Source organism: Quercus robur, chromosome 6 (assembly GCF_932294415.1).
Source record: "Quercus robur chromosome 6, dhQueRobu3.1, whole genome shotgun sequence".
Taxonomy (NCBI): Eukaryota; Viridiplantae; Streptophyta; class Magnoliopsida; order Fagales; family Fagaceae; genus Quercus; species Quercus robur.
This window is the reverse complement of record NC_065539.1, coordinates 52,109,737-52,134,357: the sequence shown is the minus strand read 5'-3', so window position 1 is coordinate 52,134,357 and position 24,621 is coordinate 52,109,737. Positions and strand designations below refer to the sequence as shown.

Genomic DNA, 24,621 nt, shown 5'->3' with positions numbered 1-24,621 from the left:
GTAGAAAATTCAAGGTCACTAGTTAATTGCATTTATGGCATGTCATTTGCATATGTATGGCCACACAAAACAATAAAGCAAATTTCTCAATAAAAAAAAAAAAAAAAAAGCAATCGAGCTTTCCATGAATTGTTGGTTGTTGCAATTAAAATAATGCAAACTAAAATGCAAATTATCGCAAGTAATAATATTTGGATTCAAATCTTTTAGATTTTCTAGGATAATCTACCAAATAGATTTCCTTAAATTTTAATCGTTCTTTAACAATTTAATGGTTTAGATTTTGCCATGTCAGCATTCCACTAACAATAATTTTTTTTTTTTTTTTTTGAGAAAGAACTTGAGTACTTTTATTAATGTAAATGAGTTACATCTGAATGTAAAACTGACACAATATGAGAAGGTACATCTTCTATCCATACTTGAAAATCTGGTACGCTTAAATCATATCTCGCCAGATTATGAGCTACACTATTGCCGTTTCTCTTTACATGAGAATACAACACTCTTTGAAAATGACATGAGTAAATTTTCACATCCTCCACCAGCAGACCCAATGGGCATAGGTTCTGTTCTTCTATTAGTCCTTATTTATTTATTTATTTATTTTTGCTTTTGTTTTAATACTAAAACGGTGGGTATGCTATAAGACATGAAGGAGAGAGAAATATGTGGTGTAATTGTGTAAGTTCAGGCAATTAATGAGAGATTAATAAGATACTCACTCTGTCCCACTTTTTTTGTCCTTTATTCCATTTTGAGATGTCCCAAAATATTGTCTTGTTTCTAAAAATAATAGTCATTAATTTACTAATGTTCCTATTATACCCCTATTAATTTACTAATTCAATTTTTTGATAAATTTTTTTAAGGGTAGTTTTGAAAACTTATATATTTTTAAAAGGTAGACAAAACAATAAATAATGTTCTCTTAAAAAGTTTAACTTTTCAAACAGGACAAAAAAAGTGGGACGGATGGAGTAATAGTAAAAATTAATTAATGTGAACTTTTGGATAACTGGGGAAAAAAAACATAATAAAAAGAGGTAAAAAAAAAAAGGCTAAATGTAAAATTAAAGTGCCATATAGCAGGACCTCATACTTTCCTGCATGAGGTCTCTGCTTTTATTTTGATGATTGATGATTGATGTTAGCCGTTGTGGAGCTATGATTTTTCTCTGGTCTGTGGGTGTAGATTCTAACTAGAAAGAATATAATAAATAAAATAAATAAATAACAAACAAACAAACAAAATTGCACTTTTGACCTGTATAGTTTATAATTATTTTCATTTTCATCCCCTAAGTTTAAGAATTAAATTTTTATTTTTATTTTTAAATCTTGGTTGATCAAGTTTGATTTTGTTTTAAAAATGATAGTTCCATCCATCTCTATAATTAATTTGGTCGTTCAGAAAGAGAGAGAGAGAAAAAAAAAAAAATGATTGCTCTCTCATCCTTCAACTTCAAAGGGAATTGATGGAAAGGCTCGATTAGTATTCTATAAATTGGGCTTTAGAAGGGATTTTCTAGGTTTGTATAAGGGGATTCTTGGTATTGCACTGCTAGTATGGTGTAAATTGATTTAATCGAAGTTTTTGATTGGTGATGGATTGAGGATTTTTGTGGATATGGGTTATCAATTGGGAGAAATTTTTTGTACAAATCTGGGTAATCAATTGAGATTGGTATCCATTTGGGTGCCAAGAAAAATGCTCAACAAAATGTTATGGATCATTTTATCTTATTTTATATTTTTAATTTTGTTAATTAAAAAAAATTATTTAGAGAATTGTTTTAATTTTTAAAAGATTTTTTAGATCATATAAGTAATGATATGCCATAACTAATAGACATGACATTATTTAATTGGATTAACTAATACATGTGGCAAGCACAAGTGTCACTTGACTTATCAATCAAAACAAACCCTAACTTGGGGGAATAGATTAAAATTTTTAAATGTTAAGGAACAAAATCAAAATGACCCCAGAATCTTTCTTGTCAGCGAAGAATTATTACAAATTAGTAAAAAACAGAGATCGTTAAAACCACATTTTGCAAGGCCATGGTGTCTCTCCTTACCCATGTAAACAATAAGCAAGACGAAATTTTTTTTCCTAACCTCTCTGTACATTAGAGATAATGCTTGAGATGCTCCAATGGCAGTCCTCCACACTATTAATGGCATCAAAGCATAGTTTTGAGTCACCTTCTACCACCACATGATGGTAAATGATGATCTTTCTCATTATAACGAATTTGAATTTATTCCATATGATTTGTATTCTAGGTTGGGCTTAATGTGAGGCAGCTTTGTACACTAGTTTATGTAGTATGAATGAAAATGAGACGAGACCATGAAATAAGCAGCTGAGGGTGAGTGGGAATTTTATTACCATTTTCAACCATAGTAAGCTTAATGGACAAACTATCTAAATTATGTAGTGTTAAGTGCTGTGTGTTATTTTAGTTCTTGTGTGGTTTGGCTTTGAATTAATTATCATGAACTTATTCTGATTCCTGAATATCCCTCACCATGACTAGGCTAGTGACAAAATTACCTAATATCTGCCTTTTAGTCAAGGTTAAAACTCAATCTATAAAGCATTAAGAAGGTGATGAATTACGACTATGGAGCATGGAGAATTAGATGGGTGAAAATTTGGGTTAGAGAAAGGGGTGGCAATCTGAACTCTCATTTACTCTGCATAAAATCATTCAGTTTGAAAATTTTCAATGCCGTTTAAATGGGGAATGTTTAACAATTACATTGATGCTTTAAATATGTAAGACATTAAATTAATGATTAATAACAAAATTTAAATAAGATTTTGGTAATTTCTTGGTCAATTTTTATTTTTATTTTTAAAAAGGATGTTAAGGTCTATATGTTACAGCTTTTAAATTTGTGTTTTTGGGATGATGACAATAATAGTAGCAGTAGTAGTAGTAGGAATCCAAATATTTTATCTTAGGGTAAAAGCACAATGTCAACCATTTTCTGCTCCATAGACCACCCCCCTCCTAAATCACCTTCCATCTACTTTTAAGCTTAGTCCTGTTTATAAAGAACAAAAACAAAGAAAGTGATCAAGCCTAAGTGAATTGAATTGATTCGAAGTGAATCATCTTGAAGTAAATCATATCGAAGCAAACTAATTTAGAGCAAGTCATCTCAAAGTAAAGTAAATTGCTGGAAATATAATAGATTCAAGCCTAATTGATTACTCTAATACTAAATAGATTTGAAGTAAAGCAGGAATCCACATCAAACTCGATTAAATATGATCATGAGTACAAAGGAAATGAACTTAAAAGTATACAGTTTTCTACAAACCTAAAGGACTACTTGATTTGCCAAAAAATTACTTGATCTCCTAAGAATCTAAATACAAATGATCTCAACAGTTTTTTGGTGTGTTCTTATCTGTGAGTGGTGTCATTTTCTTGTAGAATCAGCCCCTATTTATGCTTAAGAACTTGACGGTTATGCCCAATTCCCTTTATCACGTGTCACTTCTTGGTTGTCTATACACTACCAATTGTCTCATTGTTAACAAAGCTCGGCAAATTCTCTCAATTGCTCTGGGGCAACAATTACCTTTCTACTCATGGTTGCTTAGCATGTATTTTTGTGTCTCATTGCTTAACAACTCCAAGTAATTGTTCGAGATAACTTACCTTGTAATTGCTTGTGAATTCCATTTGATTAATGTCATTTGTCATTCATTTGACCTTAATCCCTAATTAAATTATTTTCAACCTGGCAATCATGTGAAACTCATTTTCCACTTGGCGTTGCACAATTCTGCCACATGTCCTTTTAATAATTTAATTATTTCGCCAAACACATATTTTATATTCCATTGAAACCACTCATTTTGACAATGAATAGGATTCTAAATTCCTTTCCATCCTATAACCAATTTTGAGAGATTAATTAATCTCTCTTCACGAAATATGTTTTTATTTTATTTATTTTTTTTTTCACACCCATAGTGTTCACTAATGAGGGGGCACATGTGGACACCTCCCAGTTTTTAGCAAATTAATGTCCAAGAGCAAAATGATCATTTTACATGCTTTGGAAATTCTGTCAACTAGATACAGACCTACATGATGCACGAAAAAATTTGATGATTTGATTTTTTCTTTTTTTGTTAAGTGAAAAATAAAAATAGTAGATGAAACTTGTAAATGTTAGTCTCAAATTCTTCTTAAAATGATGTGATTATTTTCTAACAAAGGATAGTCAATACAATATATTAGATTTTCTAAATTAAGTTATCTATATTTGTTATTTGAAAGTGTTTTAAATTTTGTAAGGTTTTTTTTTTTTTTTCCTAGGAAACATAATGTATTTTACATTTAATTATTATATCAGGTGAAATATCTTGTTAATAATGTAATGTGCAATTGGAATTTTTTTTTCCTAGTATTCCCTACAAATGATTCATTCTCTATACATCTTAAATGGCTTAAAGAATAAGTAAATATAATTAAATCAATTACTTATATTAGAAAAAAATCAAGACTATAATAACATAAGAAAAATGTAATTATTTCAAAAACCTATCAACATTACGCTAAGAAGGTGACATACGAGTTAATGAAGTAGTGCATCTTTTTACACAAACCTCTTCTCTTGAAGTGGATCGAATTGGACCGAATTGGACTAAAATGGACTGGATGGACCAAAGTGGATTGAAGTTGATTGAATGAACCAAAAAGAATCAGACCGGTCCGAATTGACCGAAATAGATCAAATGGACCAAAATGCTACTCTAATATGGCTTAATAAGAACGTAACAATAATAAATATTTCACTTTATAACTTTTATTTTTATATACATATGGATGATTTTGAGGTTAAAATCCACATCACATTAGCTCATCATGAAACTTGAGAGCTTAGGTGCCGTTTGGATTGGACTGAAAGCTGCGTCTGCGTTCGTTCTTTTTTTTTTTTTTTTTTTTTTTTCACTTCACGCGTTTTGCTTCAGGCTAAGAGACAATTATCACTGTAGCAGTACTGTTCATGCACTGTTTATAGGACCCACAGTCACTTTATTTAGGAAAAAAATATTAAAAATGAGTCATGATACAATTTACACACTTAAAAATTATTTTGCTACAGTATTTTCAGTCTTTAATTTCAGTAAAAATAAGTTCAATCCAAACGGGCCTTAACGTACCTTTCATTGAGTTAAAATCAAGGGGTTTAGATCGAGATGGCATAAAAGAAAATTTTTCTCCAGTCAAAAAATGATCACTTTAGCTTCACTTTGTAGAAAATTCTAACATAGAACTTTGTCAGAAGCCGGAAACCTTCCCCAAACCCAGAAAATTGACTTCACCATCCAAAACACCAGTCTTGACAAGATTGCCCACCTAAAGTCACCCCCATTCACTTAATTGATAACATCTATTGGAGTGTGGAAATTTTTTGTGTTTTAAGTTGTAAATCAGACATGAGTCCTCCTGTTACACTTCACATAACGTTTCAAGTTATTAAAGTTTCATAGGAGATCCTATGAATGTTGTGCTGCTGGCTTTAAATTGTTTTGTGTACTACTTCTACCTATTTCATATTCTTAATTTTAATTATTTTCGTTTCTTCTTTTTTTAATAACATGTAATATAATTAAAGATGAATTCCTAACTTTAATAATAACTAATAACACATAATAAAATAATTTCTTATAAAATGTTCCTAAATGCACTAACACATTGCGCAGAGTAGAGGAATGCATAAAACAGAATGAAACCCAACGATTTGAGTCCTTAAATTAGGGAAAAGCATAAATTTACACACACACAACACTTGGCACATAGCTAATTTCATAAATTTACTCACTAACACTACACAACATGTTGCTTGTTATTCCTACTTCTTTTGTAGCTTCTTGATCTGCTCTGTTTACTTCTTCTTGTAATGCTGAGTCTTCTTCTTCTGATCAACATGAGTCACAAGACTCACAACAACTTTGTTACTTTGATGATGAGAGTGTTTCTCGACAGTCTTGCAGTGTCCTATGGCCTTGATCCCGCGGTTGCCCGTAGTATTTGAGTGGTGGTGGTGGTGGTGGCTGCCGTTGTTGTTGATTCTGTTGGTGCTGCTGATTCTGGTGCTACTGCTGTTGACGATGTTGGTGCTGCTGATTTTGACGCTGCTGCTGTTGATTATGTTGGTGCTGCTGTTTCTGTTGGTGCTTCTGTTGCTGCTGCTGTTTCTGTTGATGCTCTTGGTGCTGCTGTTGATGATGGTGGTGTTGGTGATGTTGGTGCTGCTGATTCTGTTGACGTGGCTGCTTGTCCTGATGGATCCTCCACCAGGGTTCACGGCTTTGGTGGTCTTCTTGATGGTTCCAGGGCGTCCATTTCCTTCGATGAAAGTAACCATGATGGCCTAGGAATTTGAAAGTTATGAAAAATGAAAGACTGAAAAGGAGGAGGGGAAGGCTTGATTGAAATTGGATAGTCTTTTGAGTTGGTAAGAGGTAGGTATTTGGTTAAGAGGGTGAGAGGGAATAGAAATGGTGGGTCCGGTGTTTTTTTCTCCGAACTTGCTAAAAGGTTTACTTCTTAAAAAAGGAGAGAAAATTAGGGAGAGAAAAAATTAGAGCTGAGTTGACGAAAATGTTCATGTGTATTGTGCACATGGGTTTCATCCATGCCTTTTTTTTTTCCGACCACTTGTACATTCACAATTTTTTACTTTTTTTTGTTTGTACATACACAATTTTTTTTTGCTTAAAAAAATGTGTTACTTTATTGTTTTATGTAATGGGGACATAATTGTAATTTTATACTAATTTTAATTTTTCATAATCTCATTTTTCTTCTCAACTAAACAAATAAGTTTTTTATCTTTCAACTTTTTCATCCTCCCAATTAAATATAAATGGGAGAAAACTAAATTTCTTATATCTTCCTCGTACTTTTCTATTTCCTCTCAATTTTCTATCTTCCAACTAAACAGACTCTAAGGGTCGTGGTTTAAAAATAATGAATTTGTGTATATAAATTAATAAATTATTAACATGTATATTTTATTTTTTGAAAAGTGTGCATTATAACTCATAATTGAGCATTCATTAATTTTAACTTGTGGTTATAGGATACTCATTAATAGGATTCTTTAAAAACATATTCTTCTTTTTTTAATATTAAAAGGGTTCGGTAAAGAAGTGCTCTAAGAACATTTGTTAATAAACAATGTTAAGAAAGTTTTAATACTATTTTCATGAAAAATATAAAAGGTTGTCAAAAAATCAATTACTTCTTTTTTTAAAAAAAAAAAATTCATAAAGAATTTTTAAAAATGTTTCTTAAACTAATGCTCTCAAAACATCTATTAATATTTTTTTTGAAATAGTTACGGTAACATTCAAAACATTTTTTTTAAGCAATTTTACGATGGGAATAATATCTCAAATGAATTTTATGTTTTTTTCAATAAGATTGTTAATTATTTTTGTAGAAGTCTTTTTAATATTAAAAGCATGCGATGGCATTTAAGTGATTTATGGTGATGGGGTGGGTAAGGAAGAAAAGAATTTAAGGGTGAAATGGGAAATTTGTTCTCAAGATATCCTTTGACGAGTGGTCCATAATCTCCCATTCATCAGTCATCACCATCCGGGTCCACCCCCCTTCTTTCCTTCGGCGCTAAGTAATGAATAGTAACAAGAAAATAATAAAAAGTTTCTCCAAAAAAAAGAAAAAAAGAAAAAGAAAATAATAAGAAAAGACTATGGGCGAAGGATAGAGATGAATCTGGCTCAAAACAAACAGTCCAGTACTAGCTTTTGTCGGTGGTAGAGAAAACAAAAAAGTGGTGGCATGATGTGAGGTTGATTTTCAGGTCAAAAAGTTCAAATAATTTGGTAGTGCGCATTTATTTATATATATATATATATATATATATATATATGCTTCTTTGTCCTTGATAAAGATATGGAGGCTCCTTTTGGTAGAGACTGTTTTTTTTGGTACAATTTATTTATATAAATTATACCAATAAAAATGACTGTAAATATAGCCACAACAAAATAAAGTAATCAATTTGGACTCGTTCCATCCGAAACAATTAATTATTTTGTATTGGTCATTAAATCAATACAAATAATTAATCCCATGTTCCACCTCTTATGTTTTTTGGGATGATGACAATAATAGTAGTAGTAGTAGGTATCCAAATATTTTATCTTAGGGTAAAAGCACAATATCAGGCTACCCCCCTCTCCTTTCCATCTACTTTTAAGCTTAAGGTCCTGTTTATAAATAACAAAAACGAACTAAGTGATCAAGCCTAAGTGAATTGAATTGATTCCAAGATCATATCCAGGCAATCAATTTAGAGCAAGTAATCCCAAAGTAAAGTAAATTGCTAGACATATAACAGAAGCCTAATTAATTACTCTAACACTAAATTGATTTGAAGTAAGTAAGAATTCATATCCAGCTTGAATAAATAACCAAATATTGTATCAAACTTGATAAATACTTGATTAAATATGATCACAAGTACAATGGAAATGAACTTACAAGCATACAGTCTTCTACAAACCTAAGAACTACTTGATTTGCAAAGAATTATTTGATCTCCTAAGAATCTAAATACAAATGATCTCAGAAGTGCTTTGATGTGTTCTTAGTTGTGTGTAATGTCATTTTCTTGTACAATTAGCCCCTATATATTCTTGAGACCTTGACGATTATACTCAGTTCCCTCTACCTTGTGTCACTTCGTGGTTGTAACTACTAATTGTCTCATTGTTAACAAAGCTCAGTGAACTCTCTCAATTGCTCTAAGGCAACAATTACCTTTCTACTCATGGTTGCTTAACATGTGTTTTTGTGTCTGATTACTTTCAATAACAACTCGAACTAACTGGACACTAATTGTTTGTTTGAGATAACTTACCTTCTAATTGCTTGTGAATTCCACTTGATTAATTTCACTTGTCATTCATTTGGACTTTTTTTTTTTTTTTTTTGAGAATCATCATTCATTTGGACTTAATCCCTAATTAAATCATTTTCAACCTGGCAATCATGTGAAACTCATTTTCCAGTTGGCCTTGCCCTATTTTGCCACGTATATTTTATATTCCATTGAAACCTTTCATTTTGACAATGAAGAGGATTCTAAATTCCTTTCCATCCTATAACCTATTTTTAGTGATTGATTAATCTCTCTTCATGAATAAGTTGGTTTTTTTTTTTTTTTTTTTTTTTTTGGTTTTAGCCTTAGTGTTCAGTAATGAGAGGGCACATGTGGACATTTCCCAGTTTTTAGCAAACTAATGTCCAAGAGCAAAATGATCATTTTTCATGTTTTGGATATTCTATCAACTAACGGTTAGTATTTTTTTTTTTTTCCCTAGTACTCCTTGCTGACAGTTCATTCTCTATACATATTAAATGCCTAAAGAATAAGTAGATCTAAGTAAATTCATTACTTATGTTAGAAAAAAAAAATCAAAGCTTCAATAACAAAAGAAAAATGTAATTTTATTAAGAAACTACTCTCATTACATTGAAAATGTGACATAATTGTCAGTGAAGAAGCTCATCTTTTTACATATACCTCTTCTCTCAAAGTATCACCAAAGTGGACTAAATAGACCAAATGGACCAAAATGGATTGAATGGAACAAAGTGGATCGAAGTGGATTGAGTGGACCAACATGGATTGAAGTGGTCCAAATAGATCAAATGGATTGAAATGCTACTTTGATGTGGCTCAACATGAACGTAATAATAATAAATGTTTCACTTTAACTTTTAGATATTTTTATATAGATATAGATGATTTCGAAGTTTAAATCCGCATCACATTAGTTCATCATGAAACTTGAGAGCTTAGGGGCTATTTGGATTTATTTTTTTTGGTCACTCAATTTCCATCACTCATAACTCATAACTCATTACTCATCACTTATCACTCTAAAAGACCATGTTTGTTTGGCACCATCACTCACTTCCTATCACTTAATAATTTTCACACTATTTGTGGGTCCCATACCTGTCATTGGTGCAGCTTTTTCATTTTTTTTTTCAATATCCAAACTCACTGAACCTAGTGAAAAAAAAAAAAAAAAAACACCAGAACATGAAGGCCGAACCAATGGGAAAAAAAAGAAAAGAAAAGAAAAGAAAAGAAACCCAAAACAGATCGAACTAGTGAAAAAAAAAAAAAAAAACCGAATAGCCAACCTAGGAAAAGAAAAAAAAAAGTCAAAAGGTGGTCAAAAGTTGCGACTGAGTACTGTTTGTGGGTCCCCTATGTGTGTTTAATTATAATATTGCCATTGAGTTATGAGTTATGGAAACTGAAAACAGCCAAAATGTGTTTTCAGTTTCCATAACTCTTAACTCAAAAATCAGAGAATTGAGTTATGAAAACAGAGTTATTGTTTGCCAAACAACATTTTTACTATGGGTCCCACCATTTTTGAGTTATGAGTTATGATTTATGGAAACAGAGAATTGAGTTATGGAAATAGGTTATCAAAACAGCCCCTTAATATTCTTTTTATTGAGTTAAAATCAGGGGGGTTAGATCAAGATGAAATAAAGGAAATTTTTTCACCGTTGGGACTAGACCCACAAAACTGACTTCATCATCCAAAACACCAATCTTTAACAAAATTACCCACCTAAAGTCATCCCTATTCACTCAAATGATAACACCTATAGGAGTGTGGATATTTTGTGTTTTAAACTGGAATAATGTGTACAAGTGAAGGGAAAGTTTGTAAATCAGACATGGGTCCTCCTGTTACGCTTCACATAAGGTTTCATAGGGGATCCTATGAATGTTGTGCTGCTGGCTTTAAATTGTTGTGTAATTGAGTAATTCTTTTACCTATCTCATATTCTTAATTTTAATAATTTTCATTTCTTCTCTTTTTAATGACGTGTAATATAATTAAAGATAAATTTCTAACTATAGTAACACATAATAAATATTATTAATGGTCTATATATAAGATAATTTCTTATAAAATATTCCAAAATGCACAACACATTGCGCAGAACATAGGTTATTCACAACAAATTGAGAAAGCAGAGGATCACAATCGCTAACTCATTTATGCAGTAGAGGAATGCATAAAACAGATGAATTCTCAACCGCTAATTCAGTTGGCATTATATGATGAATTCTCAACTGTGTCGTGGTTAGCATCACCCACGGGCCACAACCGCAGTGGAATTGTATGTGTATGTTTCGTGGTCAGCCCCATCAATCGTCTGCTTTGTATAGTTGACTGGGATGCCTGAAAAATATAGGGGAAAAAAAATTATTACCTCTTCTATACAATATGTACATTAGATATATGATACTATGATAGCTCAAAATAAATAAAAATGCTTTACTTTTAAATACCTTGGGTGTTACAATTACTATTTTTGAGAGACAAAAATCATATTACTTTTAAATTTCAAAACAAATAATGTGTTGGAGATAAGAATAGAAGCTAATTACCATCAAAATTGGTGGTCATCTTGTTGGTTCCATGGCTTCCATTTTCTTTAAGACTACCCTGCGATGCAACCTTTGGGACGAGTTTCTCGTTAGTGAAATCGCCCATGATGGCCTAGGAATTTGAAAGTTATGAAATGAAAGGCTGAAAAGTAGAGGGTGATTTACCTTCAAATTCCTAGGCCATCATGGTTGATTTCACTAACATTGTGTACGGAAATTTGGAGGAAGAGGAGACTAGACTACTAGAGGGTAAGGTGCAGAACGAGAGGATAGGAGAGGTGTATTTATCCCTTCCTATGTTTTAAAATATGAATTTTGTTATCAAATGCTCTAATAGTAGTGGTTAAGATACATATAATGCTTTTATTGAATAATGTTTTTAGACATTTAAAATAAATAAATAAAAAAGTCAAACGGTAATAAATTTGTGTGTATAAACTAATAAATCATTAGCATGTGTATTTTATTACTGCACACTCTTGGTACGGTGGTCACTCCACAAGTATAAGTGCTTGTAGGGTACTTGTGGAGTGTGGGGGGCAAGGGCCGGGGTTCAAGTCTTTAGGAGGGAGCTTTATACATATATTCACTTAGATTAGGCTAGAGTAGAATTCTATCTTGTAAAAAAAAAAAAAAAAAAAAAAAACGTGTATCTTATTTATTGAACAGTGTGCATACAGCTCATAATTGAGCATTTATTAATCTTTAATGCATGCTCTTAGGACACTCATTAACAAGGGTTTGGCTTACCTCCGATATTTTGTTTTAGTGAACATCTTCTTTTATATTAAATAACAATAGCAAGTGATAGCATTTATTTAGTTAGTTGGTGTTGTGACAGTTTCTAATTAAAACAAAAGAAGATTTCAGTTAAAAAAGTATTAGAGGTAGAGGTAAGCCAAACTCCATTAACAAAACCCTTAAAAATATTCCTCTTATTTTTTATATTATTTAAAAGGGTCCGGTTAGTAAACCATTTTAAGAACATTTTAATACCACTTTCATAGAAAATATAAAAGACTATCAAAAAAATTAGTGACTTTTTTTATTTTTCCTATAAAAGGTTTCTAAAAAAGGCATCTGTTATTATTATTATTATTTTTTTTTGAGGTAGTTACAATATACTAGTAAACCTACAATTTGAATCACTTCTCCTCTAAACTTCCAAACACTTTATTTATGAGAAAGTGTCTATTAAGCTACAATACTCTTTTAACTAAAATCCTTTTGGGAGAGATAGGTAAGTTCAAGAACTACCATTCAACGCAATGGCACAAGCTGAGTACTTTGTACTTTAACTAATAGTCCTATGTAAAACAGGAAAAGTCCCACACAACAAAAAAAAAAAAAAAAAAAAAGTAGTATTCATCATGTAGCTTCATAATACATGGGTCCGTTTGGATTGAATTTATTTTTGCTGAAATTGAAAACTGAAAATTGAAAATACTGTAGCAAAATAATTTTTAAATGTGTGAATAGTGCTGTGGAACCATTTTTAATATTTTTAAATGCGTGAACAGTGTTGCTACAATGTGTGAACAGTACTGTTACAGTGCGTGAACAGTGATTTTGTCTCTTGCACAGTAAATTCATGTGATTTTACTATTCATGCGTTGAAAAAAAAAACGCTAAACGCAGATGCGCAAAACGCGCAATCCAAACGGGTATATAATTAAATCGTGAATCTAGCATGATTATGTTGAAAATTGCAATAAACAAAATAAAGTAAATAAACAAATAGGAAATGGAAAAGACAATAATAATAAGGTCTGCCGACAATAATAACAATTTTTTTGGTCATTTTTTCTTTTTTTCATTAGTTTTCTTATTAGTTTTTTTTTTTTTTTTAATTAGTCTTTTTCTTATTTGGTTTTTGTCATTTTATATTACCATCAGTTTTCAGTTTTGCTTTTTTGTTTTTTCATTGGTTTTTGTCTGGCACTTCTCATTGCTGTCTTTTTTATCTCTTTTTTCTTAATATTTGGTTTGATTTTCCCCCCTTTTATTTATTTATTTTATTTAATAGGGGCATGAAAGTAAATTTATACAAACAATATTTTTTATCCTCTTATTTTTCTTCTTAACCAAATAGGTAAGTTTTACATCTCTCAATTTTTCCATCTTTCCAACCAAATATATATGGAAGAGCTAAATCTCTTTTATCCTCACACTTTTCTATTAATTTCTCATTTTCTATCCTCTTTTTCCACCCTTCCAAACAAATGAACCCTTAATCTTAATTATTGTCAAAAGAACATATAATTAAAATAAATAAAAATAAAAAATAAAAGTTAAATAATAGATAATTTTTTAAGCTTATATAATCTAAAGTCACTAAATTGAAGCCTTTAAGACTCAGCCTCAGCCTCAGCCTCAGTCTCATGAAACAAAGTAAAGAGCAATTGAAAGTGTGAAACATATTTACATAGAGTAAAAAATAAAGATAAAAACTAAAGAAACAAAAATAAAAGGAAAAAATGTAGATAAAAAATCCCTTTAAAAAAAAAGGATCAACCCTTGTGACCCATATCTAAACCAAACTTGTCATTTCAATGAGTTGGGTACAGGTTGACTCTATCTTATCGGTCCAAAAATCCATTACCAGATCAATATCTTCTCTTCGGCTTTGGGTCCATTTTTAATAAGTATAATCTTTTAGTTGCTAAACAAGCTACTGAAATCGCTAAGGCAGAAAGAAACCAATTAATCAGGTTCATTTCTTCCAAATAAAAATGAAATAAATTTATTTCACTATTCTAAAGTCTTATACAGCTAAATTTTGTGGATAATTTATTATTCACGCTAATTCAAGGGATATTTACAATGTTCATAATTGATAATTCGACTCTCCTCAACCTCAGAATATCTATACAGAATCTATAAAGAAGAGATTGATATGGTGGATTCCAGTTTGGGTCAGAGGCATCACATTTTCTAATTTACATTTTAAGATCATACCTCCATAGATACCAAAACATCTGCAAAGCACGTTCACAAGTGTTGGGCTCTCCAATCAACTGCAAAATTCTCACCACTGTCGTCGTCACTGGATGATTCTTCATGCCTGGACTCCTTGGCAAAGAATATGAAGTAATAGAAAAGAATTTGTTGCATTTGAAACTTTGCCACAGACAAGCAGACCACCATATTCTGCTCTAAATTTATTGATGAATTGGAGAAACCTCCATGAGGTTTAAAATAATATAGCGCCAACCTACAAATACCGCAATAGTCAGACCTCAAACAAATGGGTCTTCTTTTCTGTGGTAGCTCGTTTGTTAAGCCTATCGCAAAAATTAACATTAAGAATCGGGTCTAATTTTGTGATTTACTAGATGGGTAGGCAACACAACATGCACATTAGATAACTGAGTTATCAATGCAGCCAGTTTTGATATCAAATTAAGAATATTTTCGATATCAATACTACTATAGATATTGGAGAACCATACAACTGAAAGTCCAATTCTTCGATTTGTGGTCCGCAGCAGCATTGGATAAGATTTAATCATAGAAGATCTCATAAACAGGAGGTGAACTGCCCTGATTTGTACTCCAGCAAGTCTATGTAATTATAGTTCACTATGGAATTTTATATGGATGTTCAAATGGTGATTTACATATGTTCTAAAATATATTTGATCTAACTAATAACATAAAATACTTGATCAACAGCCACTAACCAAGACACAACCTTGCAATATTAGCCACCAATTTAAGTCATCCAAGCAGCAGAGCCCATCAAGACAATGATGATATTTATCAGCCATACTAGTTAAAGGACAAGAAAAGGCAAAAAAGGAAAGGGCCAAAAAAAATGAAGAAGTCATAAGGCCCGCCCCCAAGTAATTATTTCCCCAAAATAACATCAAAGGCAACCACTGAAAAGACCTCTTTGCATTACAGGACTTTTCCTAAAACTACTCTGTAAACTCTGTCGCAATTTGATAGAGAACCAATATTTAAAGCAGATAAAATAAAACAAAGGGAAAAATTACAATTATATTAACATTTGACTTGAATAGAAGAGAGCATGAAGATACAGAGATAACAAAAATGTAGGCACTTGATGTCTGGCTTAACAGGCTTTATGCCACGTGCACCCAAGTCAGCATCCTTGTTATCAAAGAAGCCTTCAGGTAGAGCTCCCTTTGCTTGATTCATTTTAGAACCAGCAATCTCTTTTGACGTTGATGTACGCTCCCCAGCAGGCCGGATATTTAAACTCTCCTCTGGTAGAGCAGAAAGCCCAGTCTTTTTGTATAAATCAGTCTCCACTGACTTGAGCGAATCCTTTCCTAATAGTACATTAATAAGTAAATAGAATCCCTTCCTATCAGTAAATAATCACAATTCACAATCAAATTAAACTAAGGGAATAAATAAATAAATGCCTATTTTGGTCCCTAAATTAAAAAGTTTCAACCAAGTCTCTATGATATTCAAAAGGGTTAATTACACTTAACCAACCTATGGTTTGTGTCAAGTTTGAGTTGCCAGCCAATGTATAAAAAGTTGCACATTACCCATCTGAGATCACATACTTTAATTTTTTTTCAGGCCCTAATTGTTAAAATTTGTATGTGCAAAATCTAATGCCTTTAAAAGAAGTACCAGAAAATACAATAGCAAACTCATTAAAATCTGAATACATCAAACTTCCAAACCAAAAGCAAATACAACTAGACCTCAAGTGAGTTGAGCTTATTGAACCACAGCTTGACTACTCAAACTTGATCCAAACCATGAATGGAAAGTGTAATATCCCCAAGCTAAAAAAAAAAAAATTCCAATTAACTCCTATCAACCCCATCTGTTTAGAAACCATGACTGAAATTGCTGACTTTTTTGGCTATTCAAATCAACAGAGTAAAAATACCTTCTTTCTTTTAAAAATGACACACCAGTGAAAAATCTCCCAGTGCAAATTAAGTCATGGTTCTTAAATAGATTTGAATAGAAGGACTTGATTATAACCTTTTGACTTTCTTAAGGACTTGATTGAACTAAATAAAACAATACTGACGAATGATAGTTATTATGATTAAAAGAAAAATCAGATACAAGCTCGTACCGGTTTTTAGCACTTTCGTATCATTGTTGTCAAAAAAAATTTGGAGGGAGCATAGATGATGACTGATTTTTGGGCAGTTCTGTTAAGTGTTCAGCGTTAACGCTATGTGACTCTATAGAATGTACAGATTTAGGTTTAACCAACTCCTTATGGGGCTCAGCTTTCACATTGTTAACCCGGGTTAGCCCAGCTGCATTAGCCTTGATAGTATTTATTGCCTGCCCCAGCATAGGCATCAAATTAGTAAATACTCATTAAGAACCGAAGAAATATGGGGGGCCAGAAAGATATGCCATATAAAATATAATCAACACAACAATTGAAAACTTGGCTCAAAATAAAAAATCCCAAAACAGAAAGGCACAAATCAAGGAATATTTAGCAATAACTGATGTGAAATTTTTCTAAACTCCCACCCCCACCCCCACCCCCACCCCCACCCCCCTTTTCTCTCTCTCTCTCTCTCCATAGAAGAAAATCCTAGGGGTGATATCAGTTCAGTGCAATCAGTGTTTAGGGCATTTTTTACACCAAACCGAGGCTGTCGGTTTTGCCATATTTGACATCAGCACCAAGACATAGGGCAGGAATACCAAAACTGAGCCAATAGTAATTCAATCAGTTTAGTACGGTTGGTTCTCTAGTTTTTGCTTTCATTTTCTCATCAACCAAAAGGAAACAAAGAAAATCAAAAGCCTAGTCAATCCACCAACACTGAAATCCTATACAGAAGAAAAATCTCACACTCAAATCAACCACCACCACTGAAACAGAGGAAAAATATGCAACCCAAGCATATTACAAAAATCCAAAATACCCTATTAGTTTTTGAGCAATTGCCACTAAATCGATCAAAACAAGACAATAGAAACCAGCAAACAAAACAGAAAAATTAGGAAGATAAACAAAAAAAAAATATCCAAAGGCTCACGTCAATTACAAAATTGAAATCCTAGAATTCTTTTTGTGTTCTCATTTTTTTATCAAAATGCCCAAATTTCCCTCAATGTTCATATGAGAGACTTGGATACAATTAATTGCAGTAGGTGATATGCTGTCAGTAAATTTCATAAGAGAGTGATAGAGAGTGGCTCAGTGGGGGCTTGTCAGCATTGGATCGAGCCGTTTGGTAAAAATCTAAATTAATTATTAAAAAAATAAATAAATAAATAATTTGTAATCCTTACTGAAAAACATACATTAACCATAAGGGAGACCTTAACCACTTTCGAATATCTTTACAAGTACATCACAAAGCATTGCACCCTCCACCATTCGTGAAGACAGTGTTATATGGTTTCCTCTTATTCACTTTAACTAGGGAAGAATAGGGAACCAACATCAGACGGTGCCTTCTCTTACATGGAAATTTCTGAATACAGGCCAAATTTCTCATCATTGCACTTTCCACACCAAAAAGGTGGGAAAAAACCTTAGAGCCGAACACTCCGCAAAATTATGGAAGATCATAATTCATAATGAAGCTACATCTAAGCATATCAGCCTGTGTATATACATGTGATTTGTTTGTAATCTAATGTTTTTATGAGTGATCATATAAACAAGAGAGACGCTGAGTGCAGCGTTTGGCTTGGGTCAGCGCTGGATAAGTTATAAGATTCTAAACGAAGCCGTTTAATAGAAAAAACTTTAAATGGGCTGAATGTACTGAATTGACCGAAGCGGACCAAAATGAACCAATTGGACCGATGTTGACTGAATAGGACTGAAGTTGACCTAATAGTACCGAATCGACCGAATAAGACGAAGTGGACCATATAAACTGAAGTGGATTGAATAGGACCGAATAGGACCGAAGTGGTTCACATAGAACCGAATAGAACCAAAGTGGACTAAATAAGACCGAATAAGACTAAAGTGCATTGAAGTGAACTGAATAGACCAAATAGAACTAAATGATCTAGAGTGGACCGAAGTGAACTGCATAGACCAAATAAGACTAAATAAACTGAAGTGGACTGAATAAGACCCAAGTGAACCGAGTAGGACCAAAAAGGTCAATGTGGTCGAATATGACCAAAAAGGACTAAGTAAGACCAAATTAGACCCTGTAGGACCAAATGGACTAAGGTGGAGCTAATAAGACTAAAGTAGATCAAATAGGACCAATTTTTTTTTTTTTTTTTTTTATAAATTTATAAATATTAGTCTTTAGACACATAAAATAGTTTTTTTTTTTTTTTTTTTTTTTGTGTATTTCCTTAGAAATATAAAAAGTATTATCAAAGGGTTTGAATTTTATTGCAATTTTTTTTCCTATGGTACTAATTTTTTTTGGTAAATTACAAATTACACCTCTAAAGTTTGGAGGTGGTTGGATTTTACACTCTGAAGTTTCAGAATTTGGATTTTTCCCTCCTGAAGTTTGGGGTGCTTGGATTTTATACCCTAACATTTCAGAATTTGGATTTTACCTCCTAAAGTTTGGAAGTGATTAAATTTTATACTCCAAAATTCTGAAACTTTAGAGTGTAAAATCTAAACACTCAAACTTTAAGGAATAAAATCCAAATAACCTTAAAATTTAGGGGGGTAAAATCCAAATTCTGAAATATTAGGGAATAAAATCCAAATACTCCAAAACTTTAGAGGGTAAAATCCAAATTCTGAAATTTCAGGGTGTAAAATCTAAACACTGCAAACTTTGGGGTGTAATTTGCAATTTATTTATTTTTACATATATGTTATGAACATGACTCTAGCGCAGTATGTGGGATTGGAGGGTTGTTTGTCTTTTAGAAACAGGTGAGGAATTTGTATTTGTCTAAGATTCTAGTGGGAGTTTTTGAAAAACAAACACGCACACATACAAGGGAGAAAGAAAGGGGTTCTAACACAAAGGCATACCACAAACTCCACTCAAAAACTCTAGTGGAAAGTTATAGGAAATTTATTTGATTTTTTTTTTTTTTTGTTTTTTAATTTTATTAAATTATTATTTTAACCTTATTTTTTAGGAATAAAGATTATTTAATTAGATTAGGGGTATTTTTGATAATTTCGATAATGATAATTAACTTTCTTAAGCCTCTTAATATATATATTAATTAGAACTTCTCATTTTGCCAATGAAGTGGTTTAAAAATACCTTTCCACCCTATGACCTATTTTGAGTAATTATTGAATCTCTCTTCATGAAATTAGTCGTCTTTTTTTTTTTTTTTCCACCACTATAGTTCACTTTCTTTTATAAGTTCCAATGAGTTCCACTAATGAGGGAGAACACTCGACATCTCCCAATTTTAGCAAATTAATGTCCGAGAGCAAAATGATCAGTTTACATGTTTTGGAAATTCTGTCGATGATTTCGAGATTAAAATGCCCATCGCATTAGCTCATCTTGAACTTGAGAGCTTAATGTTATTTTTATTTAGTTAAAATCAAGGTTTAGATCGAGATGTATAAAGGAACAATTTTCAATATTCAAAGAATGATCACTTAGCTTCACTCCGTAGAAAATTATGACATAGAACTTACTCATAAACCTTCACCAAACCCACAAAATTGAGAGCCAGAAACACTCACTTCATCATCCAAAACACCAATCTTTGACAGAGCCACTCACCTAAAGTCATCCTTATTCACTCAATTTTATTTATTTATTTATTTATTTTTGCTGAATAGCCTAATCACTCAATTGATAACACCTATTGGAGCGTGGATATTTTTTGTGTTATGTTTACAAGTCAAAAGGAAGTTTGTAAATCAGACATGGATACTACTGTTACGCTTCATATAACGTTTCAGGTAATTAAAAGTTTCAAAGAGATCTCTATGAATGCTGTGCTGCGGGCTGTAAATTGTTTTGTGTACTACTTTTACCTATTTCATATTCTTGATTTTCATTTCTTCCTTGTTTTTTTTTTTCATTTTTTCTTCTTCTAATGACATGAAATATAATTAAAGATGAATTTCTAACTATAATAACACATCATAAATATTATAAAACGTCTATAAGATAATTTCTTATAAAATATTCCAAAATGCACCACGTATTGCGCAGAACATCGGTTATTCACAACAAACTGAGAAAGCGGAGGATCACAACCGCTAGCTCATTTATTAGCAAACCCAAGGCAGTAGGGGAATACATAAAACAGAATGAAACACACAACGTTTTCAGTCCTTATTGTAGGGAAAAACATAAATCCACACACACGCATATAAGGGATTAGTTGTAGGCATGAGGATGAGGGTGGTTCTCAATAGTCTTGAAGCCTTCTGTGCCTGTGGCATTGCCCGTTGTCACCGTCGAGCTTGAGTAGTAACTTTCGCTGGAGCGGCTGCTGTGATAGCTATAACCACCATCAGGGGTTGTCGTTGTTTTGGTCTCACATGAGATATTACTAAATGTGCCGTTGTTACGATCACCTCCAATGATGTGGTATGATAAGCTTTCCTGTTCAACCCCATCATCAGAAATCTGCCTTGTATGGTTCATTGGGCCGATGCCTGAAAAATATAGGGAAAAAAAAAATGTTACCTCTTCTATACAATATGTACATTACATATGATACTATGATAGCCCAAAATAAATAAAAACTGCTTTACTTTTAAATACCTTAGGGGTACAATTACTATTTTTAAGAGTGAAAGATCATAGTAATAGATGTAGTAATTTTTAAACTTGTAAACAAATCATATGTCATGGAGATCAGAAATGAAGCGAATAACCTTCGACAATGATGGTCTCCTTGATGGTTCTAGGGCCTCCATTTCCTTCAATGATTTCAGCATTCCTAATGACCTGAGGTGGAGACTTTGGGACGAGGTTATTCTCATAAGTGAAATCACCCATGATGACCTAAGAATTTGAAAGTTATGAAATGAAAGATTGAAAAGGAGGAGGAGAAGGCTTGACTGAAATTGAAGAGTTTTTTAGTTGATGAGAAGTGAGTAAAAGGGGGCGGTATTTATAGACTAACATTGTGTGTAAAAGTTGGAGAGAGAGGAGAAAAGAGGCTAAGGTGTGGAACGAGAACATAGAGGAGCTAGGGAAATATTAATTATCTATTTCTTTTGTTTGGATGTCTTAAAAATTAATTAGGAGGAAAGGAGGAGGGATATCCTTCCTCTTATATGGTTGTTAAAAAATGTCTTTTTAACTTCAATTTGCCAACATATACAACATTTGACTTTTTTTTTTTTTTTGAAAGGGGGATATTCATTCATTTATATGGATAATATATCATGATACACAGCATCCATAGCTGGTGGGGGAGCCTCCTCCATCCAGTACAAATCCTCATCTAGTGAAAATCTAGCATGTTGAGCCAAAACATGTGCTACCCTATTCCCACTCCTCCTAATCCAACAAACAGCAGCCCAATGCAATCCCCTTATCAAATGGCGAATATCATCCACAACATTACCAAGAAGCGAATTATTTTCTGCAGAAGAAGAAATAGCATGAGTAACAGTACTGTTATCACCTTCAATGATCAGCCTATAGAAACCTGCATCCACAGCGAATTCTAAAGCTCTCCGGCAAGCGAGTAACTCTGCTTCTTCACTGGTCTGTACAGCCGAACCACAAGCAGTCATAGCAGCCATTAATAATGTGGATTACAACTAATTGTCAAAAATAAAATAGCCATCTAAGGACGAGCAAAAAATAAATAAATAAATAAAACAAAACAAAACAAGAGGAGGAAATTATATTTTTTTATGATAAATTATATTGCCTTTTACATTTTACTCTTTGAACTATCAAAACGCACTATCAATACTCTAATTCAAAAACTTTGGAACATTTAATCCCTATAATTTGTTTTGCTATTTAGGGTCTGTTTTGAAACATTTTATTTAGGTGAAATTCAAAATTTTTTAGTACTGTAGAAATAAAGCTAAAACTTAGTTAAATAGTATAATGAGATCTATAAATAGTACCAAAAAGTGTAATAGGACTCATAAATAATATTAAAAACAAGTTAAAAACTTAAATAAGCTGAAATTTGCATCACATCCCAAATAGGCTATTAATCTAATAGAATTTAATATTAAATAACCAATTTAACATTCCACCTTCTATTTTAGAGAAAGAGGTAAATTGGTCTTTAATACTTAATTCTTTCATTCTTAACACTAAAATAGAAGGCTTAAGACATTGAAACAAAGTTTAAATTTGGAGATTAATCATGCATTTCAATAATTTAGGAAGTTAAGTGTAAAATTAGATATAGCTTAAAGTGAAAATTTGTAATTAAACCAAACAAAGAAGGGTAACTGACACTGATCATGGGAAACCTTTTGCAAGACTTTTTGTAACGTCCAGAGAGGCTTTTTGTATGTCAAATTAAAGATAGTGTTAATTGTAAAACTTATGGCTTGTTTGGATTGAGGGGGAGGGAGGAGGAAAAAGGGAGAGTAGAGTAAAGTTGGCCAAAAAATTAGGCTAATTTCTATCAAACTTTACTCTACTCTCTATTCTTCCCCTCAATCCAATCAGATCATTAATTGGTACGGTTGGGAAGTTGATGAAGGCAATTGCGAAAATGTGTAGTTGGTTTCAAAATTTCAATGCAACGCCATATGAATAGGAAAAGGATCCAACAGCAGAACCAGCGAGTTCACATTGACTTTTTCCTGTAGCTGCTGAATGTATTATCAATACTCTAATTCGAAAACTTTGGAACATTTAATCCCTATAATTTTTTTTGCTATTTAGGGTCCATTTGGGAACATCTTATTTAGGTGAAATTGAAAATTTTTTAGTACTATAGAAATAAAGCTAAAATTTAGTTAAATAGCACAATGAGACCCATAAATAATATCAAAAAGTGTAATAGAACCCATGAATAATATAAGAAAGGAGTTAAAAACTCAAATAAACTGAAATTTGCATCACATCCCAAACATGCTATTAATCTAACAGAATTTAATATTAAATAACCAATTTAACATTCCGCCTTCTATTTTAGAGAAAGAGGTAAATTAAAGATAGTGCTGATTGTATAACTTATGGTTTGTTTGGATTGAGGAGGAGAGAGGAGGAGCAAGGGGAGTAGAGTAGAATTGGCCAAAAATTAAGCTAATTTCCATCAAACTCTACTCTACTCTCCGTTCCTTCCCTCAATCTAAACAAATCATTAGTTGGTACGGTTGGGAAGCTGACGAAGTTAATTGCAAAAATGTGTAGTCGGTTTCAAAATTTCAATGCAACGCCTTATGAATAGGAAAAGGATCCAACAGCAGAACCAGCGAGTTCACATTGACTTTTTGCTGTAGCTGTTGAATGTAAATGAAAAGACAAACCTTATTATGGATAAAGGTGATGTCATCCAGGTGATCCATCAATAAGTAGAAAGCCCTACGACATGGACTTGTGGGAATATGATCCAAAAATTCCAGTACCATAAATTAAAGAGCTAATTTTGCTAAATAGCAAAATTTTAGCTAAAATTTAGGAAAAAATATTTGGCTAAACTTATTTAGTTATGTAGCACTTTTTTTGGAATTCGAGTTTATCAAATTCAAGTTTTACTTGGAACTCGAATTTGACAAACTTGTGTTTCAAAAAAGCGCTACATAAATTTTTTATTTTATTTTATTTTTTATATACAAGATAGAATTTCTACTCTAACCTAATTTAAGTGTATATGTGTGTGAAACTTCCTTCTAGAAACTTGGAACTCGAGTTTGACAAACTTGTGTTTCAAAAAAGCGCTACATAAATTTTTTATTTTATTTTATTTTTTATATACAAGATAGAATTTCTACTCTAACCTAATTTAAGTGTATATGTGTGTGTAACTTCCTTCTAGAAACTTGAATCCCGACCCTTGCTCCCCACGCTCCATAAGTATTTATACTTGTAGAGTGACCATCACACTAAAAATGCACGGTGGTTGTGCTACATAACTAAATAAGCTTGGCTATGTGCTTTTTTCCTAAAATTATGCTATTTGGCAAAAATTGCCTAAATTAAAGGGTTTGTTTGCTTGGAGAAGTAGAAAAATGGGAGAATAAAAAATGAGAAAGTGATAGAAAAGTAAGAGGATTTAACATATATAGTTTCTCTCATATGT

At 32.1% G+C, this 24,621-nt stretch overlaps 1 protein-coding gene, 1 long non-coding RNA gene and 1 pseudogene across 2 annotated transcripts; all 3 read right to left on the bottom strand.

Moving 5' to 3' along the window:
• Nucleotides 1-10,960: 10,960 nt before the first annotated feature.
• On the bottom strand, nt 10,961-11,804 carry LOC126689398 (uncharacterized). Its single transcript, XR_007644513.1, has 2 exons — nt 11,500-11,804; nt 10,961-11,290 (listed from the first exon to the last, which is right to left on the bottom strand). It is a non-coding gene; the product is annotated as an uncharacterized LOC126689398 (long non-coding RNA).
• Nucleotides 11,805-15,369: 3,565 nt separating this feature from the next.
• On the bottom strand, nt 15,370-16,961 carry LOC126689394 (protein ABA AND ROS SENSITIVE 1-like; annotated as a pseudogene).
• Nucleotides 16,962-20,532: 3,571 nt separating this feature from the next.
• Nucleotides 20,533-21,493, bottom strand: LOC126689395 (major allergen Pru av 1-like). Its single transcript, XM_050384571.1, has 2 exons — nt 21,269-21,493; nt 20,533-21,046 (listed from the first exon to the last, which is right to left on the bottom strand). Exons 1-2 carry the CDS (start codon nt 21,390-21,392, stop codon nt 20,766-20,768), a joined length of 405 nt encoding a protein of 134 aa, XP_050240528.1. The 5' UTR covers nt 21,393-21,493; the 3' UTR covers nt 20,533-20,765.
• Between the last annotated feature and the right edge of the window lie 3,128 nt (nt 21,494-24,621).

Coding starts and splice junctions, on each gene's coding strand:
- LOC126689395 (XM_050384571.1), bottom strand. CDS start 21,392: ATGGGTGATTTCACTTATGAGAATAACCTCGTCCCAAAGTCTCCACCT. Junction 21,047..21,268: donor GGAGACCATCATTGTCGAAG/GTTATTCGCTTC, acceptor TATATTTTTCAG/GCATCGGCCCAATGAACCAT.